Genomic DNA, 13,228 nt, shown 5'->3' with positions numbered 1-13,228 from the left:
ACATCACAACAATGCGCACGTCACAAGTCATCCTGTGGTTCGCCTGATTCCTTACTACATCAGATGGCAAACTGCTGTTTTGTTTTAGCATAGGGTCAATGTGTTTTGTTTTCAGTGTCTGGCCATGCCCAGCTGTGTTATGTGTGTTCAAAATGGAGCGCATGTTTTTTCCCTTTATTTTGTATGCCACATAGACTATCTTATTTGATAGGGAGAGTGCATCACCCTGTGTTCACTAGACTATTTTATTTTTTAATTGCCAGTGTTCTCCACCTAATTTGATGGCTCCAGAAAGCATTACATGGAAAGATAAATGCTTGCAGGGCTAATGCGGCAGCATTTGATTCCTAGACATTCGTCCGTGCACATCACTTTGTTGGCGGCTTCCACACGACTACTATTTTATTTAAGTTGTTTGCAGAGCATAAGTTCACTTCAATAAACGTTATTCCTCCAAGAGCCCTGCATTCTCCTTGGCTGCATGACGATGTGACATGTTCTTCATGCTAAAGCCACTGGGTTAAACATTGATAATGATTTGTGATAGAAAACTGCACAAAACTGTGTACATGCAAACATAAATTTGCCGTGTCACCTTTTGTTACGTGCCTGTGCTTTGTCATGACATGTGCTTGTCAAAAGGGAAATTCATGGCTATTGAAGGAAGTTAAGGCATGCACAAGGTCAGTGGGACTCCTGGAAGGTGAATAAATGGACTTTGGGGCTTCATGTGTCTTTGAAAATAATAGAAAATATAATACGAACATACACTTGTAAAATAGAACACTAGTGTATAATTTTTTAGTGTGTCAAACATTTTGGTTTTATCGCAAAAAAAACTATATTCAACACATGAATGCTATGTGGTATTCAACGTTTCTAGAGTGCATTGATAATTTCACACTCATTGTGATTCATGGCAAGCCATGCAAGATATTCCTTGCTGCGATGGCGCCTGCAGAGAGATTCATTTCCTGTGTCTCATATTTGTGTTTTTTGGCATACGTTTAGTTTGTATTGTTTGAATGGTAGCAAGAAAAGCGGAGTGCATAGCAAAAGCATAAATGACAAATCTCATGAAAATAGATGCAAGTTACCATTTTTGCCATTGGTGATTGCAGAATGCCGCCTCTGAAATTGAGCAATGCGAACAACATTAGTGGTTGCCCTAAAGCAGAGGATGACAGGCTAACATGGTAGCTTTGACCTCAAGTGGGGTTAGACAGGAACAGAGCAAGATCGCTTCCAGTTGGCATTGTGCCCCATCTTCACACTTAGATAACGTCTTCACTTCCTTGCTTTGTGCAAATCCAAAAAAGCCCACCCTTCTGATTTGCCTTGCCATCTGGCCCCCGCCGTGTCGGCTTCATGCAACTCGGCCCTCTACCTTAAAACGTTGCCAACGCCTTCTCTAAAGGACATCAAAAACAGAAAAACTGAATAAATAGATAAGACGTCAACTGGTTGACAAGGAGGCATACATATACAAAGTACGTAGTATACCTACCGGCAGCACACGACAGAAGCAAAGCTTGCCTATTGTCTAGCGACCCACCTGCTCAAAAAATACTTCGCTCTGAAAGTCGCTGAGCTTGCGGTCTGTCAATAAAGCGTTGTTTCCTTAAAAGGTCAGCCCGTAGCCTAGATTTCGCTTCTTCGTTGAGACAATGCTGGTTTGTGGCAAAACGTGCGCCGGACAACCCTAACTCCGGCCTTTACCGCCAACCGGATGTGGTGGCTGAACCGGATGCAGATCAGCCACCTACACCAGTGCAAAAAATTTGGGCGACTCAGCAGTAAAAAAATATTCATGTAAATAAAAATAATGACTATTGATTATTATTTCATTTCAATTTTTACATATATTTGTATAGCAAAGTTTTGTAAAGCAAATTGTAAATGCAAAGTTTTGCATGTTTCACAGTCGACGCTTTCTTCCCCTGCTTACTACCGTATAAACCGGAATATAAGTCGAGTTTTTTTTCAAAAAAATCCGCACAAATGTCACCCCTCGTCTTATATAGCGGTCATTGGCAGAATGTAAATCATTGGTCTGGCAACAATGTGCAAGCGTAGTCCGTCGCCAATCGCCATTGCCATTCGTGTCGGACTGCTCTCTCGCTCTATCAGGCCTTTATTTGATTTCGATTTTCTCTAGTTTTTCGTCTTTTACTCGTCTATTACGCGTGCGTGCGTAGATTTCTGTACGTCTCTGTTCAGAGATGAGTGGCGGCAGTCGACGCCAGTTCACCGCAGCGTTTAAGCTGACGGCGATTGAGTCACCGAGCAGAATGGGAATATGGCGGCGTAACGCCAGTTAGGCGTTTCAGATAAAAGTGTGCGGTACTGGCGGAGCCAGAAAGCTAAGCTGTGCGCGTGCAACCCCCGAAACCGATCGTTCTCTGGACGTCAAGCGGTGCACCCCGAGTTGGAGAACAAACTGGCGGACTTCGTCCGGGAACTTCGCTCACAATCGCTCCGGAGGCCATGCGCGGACCGGCTCCGCGAACTGTACAATGAGAGGATGGCCGGCGACAACAAAAAGACCTATACGGGCCGGTTGCGACCATGTCAAGCTGGGTGTCCTTCTCTGGGCAGTCGCTGCCCGACGACATGGTTACACGAGCGTTCAGGAAGTGCTACATCAGCAACGCGCCTGATGGCATGGAAGATGACAGTGCGAAGCAGTCATCCTCAGACGACTCTGAAAGCTCGGACGAGTGACTTCGGCAGGCATAGTCAGTGGCAGTGACGGACGGGCGTCGAAAATAAATATAGACATTGTGAGTGCGCTTCTGTGCCGAATTATTTTTTTTTTGTCAACTTTTCCCACCTCAAGGTACGGGGTCGACCTATATACCGGGTCGACCTATAATCCGGTTTATACGGTACCTCAATAACACGCCTCTCGAAAACGTTAAATCATATCGGTACTTAGGTGTTAATATTTGTGATAATCTAACCTGGTCTTTGCATGTTGAGAATTTAATTAACAGCGCTAATCGCATGTTAGGCTACTTTTGCCGCAATTTTCGTTCCCCACCGGTCTCATTAAAAAACACTGTTATACAAAACATTAGTTAGGTCAAAACTGGAATACGCAGCTTCTATTTGGGACCCCAGCTCTGAAACTCTCGTTAAATCACTAGAACTAGTCCAGAACAACGCCGCTATACATGCTTAAACACGAGAGGAACGTGCACCACAAAAAGTGCACAAGCTCAAGCATCCAAATGAAGCGTGACAAATGCGGTCACGCGTTGCAATTTCTGATAACCTCGTCCTTCACTACAGAGCAATGCACAATTTCGACGATGAGATTCTGCAACTGGTCTTCGGCAGCGCTGAAGGTAAGAAAATGTGGAATTGTTTGTTTTTATTTAGTCAACGTTAATCCGCTTCGTCTAGCGCTGTGCTGAGTGATTTAATGCCTCTTAGTGCACGAGTGACCTTGAATAGCTGCGAGCAGTGCTTACAAGAAAATAAATGTGAGCGAACAGATATTCGTATTTCATGTAATGGACGAAGGTATTGTATAAAAGCGATGACCGCATTGTTTTATTTGCGGATTTGTTACAAACTTTGGTTAGGCCTAAGCGTGGCCCTAATAACTATGTAACTCAAGTCCACGCTCGGCGACATTACAATTAATGCAGTGCGATCGATGCCTTTCCCGCTGTTAGCTGAATCAAATAAAATTAAATGTGAGCATGCATATGTTCGCCACTAATGCGTAAAAGCAACTTCCGACTGTTTTGTGTTGAGCCCGTTTCTGATTTCAACTAGGCCAGCGTAATTAGCGTGGTAATGTTTGCAAGTTGCGCGCTTTCACCATATTGCAACAATATTACGACGCCGAGTCGTGGTTCTGGAGATGTTGGTACATAATTGCAAGGGTCTAAAAGCTCCGCAAATACGGCGGCCCGATTGTCCGTCGTGCAGCTTTATGGTGCATCCACCGTGGCATTGTGAGAGTTGTAGAGAAAGTCAGGCAGCTATTTCACGCTCTGACCAGGCCCCTGGCAACGGGGGCGAAAGGCCGGCCACCAAGGCCACACTTCACGACGCGGCCCAGCCGATACTCAATGGTTGACAGGTGCAGGCGGAGCAGAAAACGTAGCCGAAGCGTGGTCACGTGATCGAGAGTCTGCTCTCCGCGCTGTTGAGAATGTTCTAGTTCATTCTAGCGCAGTCGTCTGCTAGTTTCTCCACGCCGTGAAGCGCCGCCGAAAGAGTCATCGGGTGACGTTGTGCAACGTCATATCCGTGTGCTTGCGCCGCCTTTGTCGCTCGTCGTGTGAAGCGCGCACAACAGTCTTACCGGGCATGGAAAAAAGGTTACGTATCAGGAGCGTTGGTGTTGGGTAAGAAAAGGCTGCGGTTTTAAAGCAAAGCTGTCTGGCTTTACCAGCCAGCGGTTCTTTCGTGGCGTGCGGAACAACTCCCAGCGCGGCGGAGGCGGCAGTGGGGGGGGGGGTTCACTCACGGAGCACACTAGATGCCGCGGCGAATTTCCCCAGCGTTCCTCTCGCGGAAATGTCTGCTCGTCGGCGGTACAGCTTTGTCGTCTGCTTTAGCGACGGTGGCTTTGGGCCTATTTTGGTACAGCTTCGCGTCTATTGCGCGCTGCCTTCGAACGGCTTGATTAACTTGTTCGATAGCACCTCTGGCTGGATAGCCCGCACCCGACGGAATTACGTGGTCGTACGGCGAACATGCGTGAAAGATTGGTTTGCAGGGCGGGAAAACAAAATGTACAAACCACATGCAGACATCTGGCCGCTAGAGAAACGCTACCTTTTGCGCTCTGCTTGCCATGAATGGGACTTCGTTTTCTAAATTGGTGAATACCGAGAAACGGTTACTATGTCCGGGTACGAAAACTAACCTTATCCAGCCTCTCGTGGGTCGTATGAGGATGAAAATTGTTTTTATTTTGTTTTGTTTTTACGGGAAGGATTTGGAAGGCTGACGTTACCCACTCAGATGTGCGTAAAACGGTCAAGGTATTTTTTTTTGTCTGCGTGCGGGTGGCGCTGCGGTCCCCGGAGAGTGAGGACGCACTTCACGTCGGCTCCTGCTATTATGCTCATTAGTGCAGCATTAATGAATCGCAACCACAGTTTTACCATCACTATCCTGTGTAGTAAGGTGTAAGGAGTGGAACGATACCAGATTTGACCCGGTGGTGCGTAATTTTGTCCATTTATCGCCGATTTTGTGCACTGACACGCCTAGGCTTAGCACGAGTACGACTCCTCGTCGCACCGGCGACGGCCACCCGGCCTCGCCTGTGTCCCCCTCTGGAACGATCTCTACGACCATGACGACCGATATGGACACCAGTGCTGTAATTACCGAAGACTCTGCGCCCATGTACCCGAATTTTTAAGTCGACCGCAGCTCCGGCCGCACGGCCATCGCCGTGCCCGGAGCCGAGCTCTCGCCGTCGGACACGGAGGGATGGAAGGTCTCCGGCAAGCAAGTCTTTTACTGCCATGACGACAGCCAGCAAAAGCGTGCAGTGAGACCAACCACCATACGCGGCCGGTATATCGTCCCACCGATGAGGTGAACTGTGCCATTTCCATCTGACTTTTGAACACTGCATCCTAATGCGTGTCCTGACTGAATTCGCCTAGTTACCCGCAAATTCTATTTCAATAAATTAACGCGGTATGCATGAACGGCCACTAGCGCCACTCTATGTTTACGTGGGGGTGACCATGCGTAACAACATTGTGTGCGTCCACAGCATGCTCCTCAGTTTGTTTGCCGTGCGCGCGAGTGGCCGCGCTGTTGCCCCTTCGTAATGTAACTGGAAGCTCATTAAACAGCACTGTATGTCAAGAGACTTCAGTTCAAGAGAATATCAAGAGGGGAGACTGTACACACATGACTGTGTAAGAATGCTGTGGGTAGCAGTCTGACGAAAGACGGCATGAGGCAATTCTTACCGTAGTCTTTAATTTTGTAATCTACAATTATTTCCCGCTCTGATTTATTTCTACCTCGTGCCCGGAATCCCGCACCCTCAAACTGTGGTGCGCAGCCGCAGGTCTTGAAGTGCGTATAGCCAGAGTAGCCCTTCATTGTTGTTAACCGAAAGGGTGCGCTCGCGGGCCTTGGGTTTTATTAATGTTCACTTTTACACAGGTTAGTGGAATTTTGTACACCACAACGTGCTCGCACCGTGGTTTACACGAGGTAGAAACACGAGGCTCACATTTTACCTGTTATTTACAACTATGAGAGTTCGAAAAATAATGTCTTACCATTGTGAATTCTTGTTGGTGTCTTCTTGTGATAGAGCACGTATCCATGTGAAACTTTTCTTCACAAAAACACGACGTCAGTTGCACTGATCGCTGACATATTTTGGCCGCTGTCTTGAATGTAAAACAGACGGTTTGGTGACATCACAGAGGCACTCACATTTACACCAATACACAAGGAAGGCACACACATCGCAAAGGCTATTTTTTCTGGGGAAGTTGGCCTGATTTGCGTTTTCACATCGTCAAACGCCCGCACCGTCTGTAGTTGTCGACACTGGGAGCAGAGCTTGTAACAGCGCCATTGCAGAACAAAGCGCTTGTGCCGGCTTCATTCTACGTTCCACATGTCTGCGATGTGATGATGTGAAGCGGTCGAAGACTTGAAGGAGGTGGGCGACATTGCGAACGCTCAGGTCACACACGCATTAGCACTCTCTTTGCAACACTTCCACCACAAACAGCTGCTGAAGTTGCTTGTTTCCAGGAAGCTGGTTTCACTCGCGTGTGAGAAGCCACAAATGTATCCAGGAGTCCATGTTGACCAGACAGGTGGGCACTGGAGAACTTGGTTTCGGTTGAAATGCAGACCATGCACTGTACTGGTGATCTACAATGGCTTTTGAATATCTTGCTGATACGGCGAATCCGGCCCTTTGAAAACAACGAATAAAGCAATTAAATAATGTGCGGCAGTACGTTCGTCAAGGCTGCTGTAACTATCACGAGTTTTGCACAAACGCATGCAGCTTAGGCAGTTTAACTCATTATCTACGCTTGCGTTAAAGTACAGTCAGCATAGGTGCTTTGGAAACCTGGTAATTACACTGCTTCAAAAATTTTAGTGTTCTGGAGTCTAAACTCTGTGTTACGGACTGGTTGTACAGAGCAAGGGGAACTTGTAAAAGTTCTGTAATTTTTGTAGCGTTTACGGCAACCACCGACCGCACACGCTTTACAGAGGCAACACTGTAAAGAGGCCGAACGCAACACTGCTACTCGCCCCTGGGGAAGGTGTTTCATCTTAAACGATTAATGTATTCCCGAAACAGGCGACACCGGGCAATTAAAGTGTCTATCGTGAATCATTTGTTCTTTATGGACTAATTCGGTTGTTTAACCTACAGCACTATACTACTGAATGCTGCCTGCACTATCAATTTAGAGGCCAAGGCCACCACTTGGTTAGAGGATACTTTGGCAGAGTTGTGCATTCTGTGTGGACTAAGTCTGCGGGCGTGACTGATGGCAGCCAGGATCATTGAAGCCGGCTCAAGAAAATGGACCAAGCTTTCTCTATTTTTTTTCTAGCTTAGCCAGAGTATTGTAAGTATATCTCTTATGGAGATTTTTTTTTCATCTGTCTTAGGGAAATGAAATCAATACATTCTATTTGTTGTAATAAGAACAATTGAACTTTCTTGTCTCGGTTATGGGTGACACACGTTGAGGCTCTCGGCAACTGGTAAATGGGGCACGGCTTACGCGTGTATGATCATTGGGTGGGAATCGTGGAGAGCGCGAACCAGATTCTATTGCGGGCGGTCGGGAGAAGGCGCGCCGAGAACGCGACGTCAGGTGGCGTTGCTAGTTCAGCAGAGCGTACATAAACATGCAGGGTGGCATGAAAAAAGAGAAGTGGATGGAGATTAGTGAGCAGCTAGAACAGGAAGAAATCCAGGTATACGCTGTGACCGAGACGCACGTACGAGACGGAAGAACCTCCGGTAATCGGAGAGTATGTATGGGAAGGTTGTAACAGGACGGCTGGATTGATTGTGGGGTTTAACGCGCCGACGCAACGCAGGCGATGAGGCGCGCCGTAGTGGAGGGCTCCGGATTAATTTTGACCACCTGGGGATCTTTATCGTGCGCCGAAATCTCGTACACACGGGCGTTTTTGCTTTTCGCCTCCATCTGAAAAGCGGCCGCCGCGGCCGGGAATCGAACCCGCGACCTCGTGCTCAGCAGCGCAACGCCTTAGCCACTGAGCCACCGCGGCGGGTACGGCTTGATTGAGAAAAGGCGGAGGAGTAGGTATGCTTATACGGCAGGGGGCAAATTGGAAGAGAGTGAAAGAAGACTGTAAGGAACATGTATGGGTGAAAGGGATAGTGGAGGGTAGGGAGATGGCTTTAGGGGTGGCGTACCTATGGACGGGTAGGGATAGCAAAGAACAAAACGAAAAACTGGTGGCGTGGCTAAAAAAGTACATCGAGGATTTGAAACGTTCCGGGGAGGTACTATTGGTAGGGGACATGAGCGCCCACATTGAAGATCTAGACGGGTACACAGACTTCAACGGAAATCTAATGCTAGTTATGTGTGAGTACCAAAAGCTGATCATAGTAAATAGGGAACAAATGCGAGGGTCAGATAACGTGGGAGTGTGGTAGGAGACTGTCAACTATTCACTACTTCCTTATTTCAGAGGGACTCTATGAATGGTTGGATGGAATGACCATAGATGAGGAAGGGGGCCTCAGTCTGGGCAGTGACGACAAGCGCATAAACCTGAGTTTTGGGAAGCTGGGGGGCGAAAAGCAGGGTCGACCGGGGCAGCGCACAAAGTAAACAGCAAATTGCGGTTATAGCCAAAAGCACAGAGGCTGACATAGAAAGAAATCCTGGAGAAGATTGGGAATATGACAGGCTCGTCAAAACTATGCAGGAAAAAAATAGTCATGGCAGAGGGGGCCAATCGATAAAGAGGAAAGAAAACACCCAAAAGCTGGTGGAACAAAGAAATCAAGGAGGCGATAGAGAGGCGTAAACAGGCGTCTAGACATAACAGACAGGCCAAGAGGGTAGGGAGACAGCAGGAAGAGATGGACCTAAAATGGGAGCAATATAAGCAAATGAAACAGGAAGTGCGGCAGTTAGTGCAGGCGAAAGTAAAGGGAGACAGCGAGCGATGGGTAGCGCAAATACGAGGGTGGGGTAGGGACGCGCCGAAAAGGTTTTGGAACCATGTGCAGGCATTAGGGAAACGCACGAGTCTCACAGAAGGCGGTACTATAGAAAACGAGCAGGGACAGATGCTCAAGGGAGAGGAAGCATTGTCATACCTACACAAAATCCTCACTGAGAAGTTCGGTAAGATGGATGAAGAGGCTCCGCAGCGACACAGAGATGTCGCGACGGGTAGGCCGGAATGTCTGGAGATCGAAGGGGACAAGCTGAAATGGAAAAGAGCTGAGGAATAGTCCCCAAAAATACCGCGGTAGGCACAGATGGGATACCGATGGAGTTGATTAACCAATTAGGACCAAAGAGCAAGGGAAAGCTACTACAAGCCATCAGAACAAGGATAGAAGAAAAGGCAATACCGGCCGCGTGGCAAATGAGCAGGATGAACTTTGTGCACAAGGGCAAAGGAGTGAAGACAAACCTGAGTTCGTATAGGCCAGTAACCGTCATGTCAGTGCTCTAGAGGTTAGCAATGCAGGCAGTGAAGTTCGAACTAGAGGAGTGGGTGGAAGAAAATAGGATATTAGGGGAACTTCAAAATGGGTTTCGAAAGGACAGAAGACTCGACAACTTATTTGTGGTGAGCCAATGCATAGAGGTGGCGAAGATGCAAAACCGACCTTTGTGGTTAGCCTTTCTGGACATTAAAGCGGCGTATGATAATGTAGACAGGGAAAGGCTATGGAGTATCCTGGAGAACAAGGGAATTGGGGCAGAATTCGTTAGCTTACTCAGGGAGCTATACCGGGAGAACCAAGTGCAAATAGTGTGGGAGGGGATAACACACAATCAGTGCCGTAACTAGATTGGATGGCGCCCATGGCAAATAATTTTCGCGCCCTTCATGATAATAATAGTGATTATTATTAATATTTTATATTATTATTATCATCATCATCATCGTCATCTATGTTGAAAGAAGGCCATCTGGCTGTTTTGGGAAAGCGAATGAGTGATTTTTTGATTGATTGTTCGCTACAGTGGACTATAGCCGTCTTAGCATACGTATTCATCGTACAATACCCCAGAAGTCCACAAGGTTCGAAAGAAAAGTGAAAGAAGAAATGGATCTTGTCGGTCACCGGTTCTCATCTCCATGTATCGTTTTTGATGGAACACGACCATAATGGCTTGGTGTATATATAAAAGAGGATCCCTAAAATCTACTGCACGTGGTTCACCTGAAGTTTTAAGAGTACCTGCAAAGGATTAATTTAATTGTAAGGGTGCAAATTTTAAGAGCGCCACCCACCCCACCGCCCGCTTCCGGAATACAAACGAAAACCTAAAGCACATGCAGCACGCACACACACTGGATATCATCTGGGGTTGCCTCCTGGACTCTGTACCTAAGTATTCACACATCGGTGGCGCCGCTTCGTGACAAGGAGAGCAGAAAGGAAATAAACTTTGAAACGCCTCATTGCAGCAAAATAATAGTGCTGAGGGAGACAAGGACGGACAGGAAAAATATACGGGGCGCTATGCCGGGAGGTGCGTGGGCGCTAGCGCCCCGTGTGCGTCCCCGACATTGCCCCCCATGTGTGACACCAGCTCGTCGTCCTTGCCTTCCTCAGCACTAATCTTTTGCTGCAATGTCGTGCCAACTGGCCAAGACTGGCGCTTTTTTGCGGCAGTGCCGCACAGCTGCGGTGACATACGGTAACCCGGTGCTCCTTTTTTCCCTTGGGCACTTGTTGGGAGGACTCGGCTCGGCGCCCCCTCCCAAGTGGCGCCCGGGGCACTTGTACCCCCTTGCTTCCCCTTAGTTACGCCACTGCATACAATAGACCTGTATACACCTACAAGGGTTTGAAACAAGGATGTCCTCTCTCTCCGCTGCTGTTTATGATCTACATGGCGGGGTTAGAAAGGAAGCTAGAAGTCAGTACGCTGGGTTTCGACTTATCATACATGAAAAACGGGCACGTGGTGGAACAACGGGTTCCGGTACTAATGTATGCAGACGACATATTATTGATGGCGGATAAACGGATAGGTGTGCAGGGCTTGATGGATATATGCGGTGAAGAAGCGACGCCCCTAGGGCTATCCTAGTGCAGCAAGTAGAAATACCATTGGTGAAAGAGTATAAATATTTAGGAGTATGGCTGAAGGACAGCGAAGATTACACGCACGCGCATGAGGCGCACCTTAAGACGAAACGAAGAGGGAACGCGGCCATAATGAAGCATAGAGCCATCTTGGGATACAGCAAATACGAGGTGGTATGGGGAGTCTGGAAAGGGGTCATGGTACCAGGATTAACTTTCGCAAATTCAGTTCTGTGCATGAAGCCAGAGACCCAAGCCGGCCTGGAGGTAAATCAGAGGGCGGCAGGCAGATTGGCCCTAGGGACCCACAGCAAAACTACAAATGAAGCGGTACAAGGGGATATGGGCTGGTCGTCTTTCGAAGCGAGGGAGGCGCAGAGCGAGATGAAGTTTGAGGAGCGACTTCGTGACATGGAGGACGAAAAATGGGCCGCGAGGGTGTTTAAGTACCTGTATATGAGGAGCGTGGACACGCGGTGGAGACCGAGGACCAGACAGCTGACCAAGCGGTACGGGAATTCGGTAGGGGAAAGTGGGGTTTACACAACAGTTAAAAAGCAGGTAAAGGCAGCAGAGACGACGAAGTGGGCACAGAGAATGGAAGCGAAAAAAAACCTGGAGACCTATAGGGCAGAGAAACGGGAAATTAAGAAGGAGGGATTCTATGACAATACGAGAGGCAGTACTTTGCTCTTCGAGGCACGGACAGTGTGCCTGAGAACCCGGGCATACACGGGTAGCTACAGGCAGCAGGATAAAACATGTGCGTGCTGCGGCAGTGATCGGGAAACTATAGACCATATTGTCAGGAACTGCCCTGAGATACGGCCACCGCGGGGTGAGGGGGAAACGACGCTGGTGGAGGCTTTGGGATTTGGGGCGAGGGTGAACCTCAACTTCAAGGCCATAGAGGTGACGAAGAGGCGACTGGAGTGGTGGTTGAGGAAAAGTAGGGAAGGGATGGGTACGCAGGCGGAGTAATCATACGGATGAGAATTTAGAAGAGCGAGGGGAGAAAAAAACGGGGGTGGGGGTGATGAGTTTTAAAACGGAAGAGAGGGAGATGGGAGGGAGGATGCAAATCTATAAGGTTAGCTGGGAGTAGGGCGAGTAAGCGTAATAAAACTGGCAAGTCGGTTGCTGACAACCGACGCCCCGATTCAAAGGGAAATTCACTAATCATCATCATCAGCTCCGAGAGATGGCAGCGCGGCTCCACGCGCTTTCGTCGGCTTGAGGTCGGCTGTCGAGGTGTACGCACGTGCGGAGCGCGGCGGAGGCGTCGACGACGAAAACGGGTAAGTGTTTGAATTTTGATATATCGTTTTAAAGTAGCAATGCTTTAGAGGAAACAGATGTAGTTTTATTCAATATGGTTAGGTGGAAAGGAGCAGGCGTTCTGAGGAGTTGTTAGCGTAGGGACGTGACCAAGCAAATGTAATGTTACCCGTGGTTGTTGCACGTAGTGGTTTAAACTCGTAGTAGTGATTCTAGTGAGTAATTACTGAGAGAAGAATTGATGCTCTAGGAAAGTATCGCACGGTGTGTTGTACTTTTTGATCAGAGAGGAGTGCGCGGGAGAACGCGACAGTGAAATGAGTTTGAGCTGATGTTGGCGCAAATGGCGGGCGAGCTATACTCCGGTACAAGGTAAAGGACTACTGATGAAATTTCAAAGCTCAGATAACTATGTGAAAAGCTTCGTTTGTATATGGACATACCCCCTCGGAAGTTGAAACCGTAACTGCACAGTAGAACATATTTTAAATCAATTTTAATCGTTGCGCGCATGAGAAAGCTCATGACGTCATCCGCGCTTCAACCGAAACGGCCGACGTATCGAGGCGGCCGCGGTGCTGTCGGCGCGCGCTTTTCCGTCTTCTGCGTCATTTGCGCCTGGCGTCGCGTGCGACTACGTGCGGTCGGGCC

The 13,228-nt window shown here is 48.2% G+C and overlaps 1 protein-coding gene across 5 annotated transcripts in view; it reads right to left on the bottom strand.

Annotated features, from left to right (window-relative positions):
• LOC144166778 (uncharacterized) overlaps positions 1 to 13,228 on the bottom strand; it is a 104,784-nt gene that overhangs the window by 14,609 nt on the left and 76,947 nt on the right. For all 5 annotated transcript variants that reach the window (XM_077696263.1, XM_077696265.1, XM_077696264.1 and 2 more), the window contains 2 exons: positions 6,276 to 6,929; positions 1,098 to 1,131 (listed from right to left, as the gene is read on the bottom strand). In XM_077696263.1, coding sequence (XP_077552389.1) covers positions 1,098 to 1,109 — 12 coding nt within the window. In that variant the 5' untranslated portion in view covers positions 1,110 to 1,131; positions 6,276 to 6,929. The remainder of the gene's footprint in view (positions 1 to 1,097; positions 1,132 to 6,275; positions 6,930 to 13,228) is intronic.

The sequence above is a fragment of the Haemaphysalis longicornis genome, unplaced genomic scaffold (assembly GCF_048455015.1).
Source record: "Haemaphysalis longicornis isolate Haplotype H1 unplaced genomic scaffold, Haemaphysalis longicornis Haplotype H1 scaffold_19, whole genome shotgun sequence".
In the NCBI taxonomy this organism is placed as follows: domain Eukaryota; kingdom Metazoa; phylum Arthropoda; class Arachnida; order Ixodida; family Ixodidae; genus Haemaphysalis; species Haemaphysalis longicornis.
This window is presented reverse-complemented; position numbering and strand designations above follow the sequence as displayed.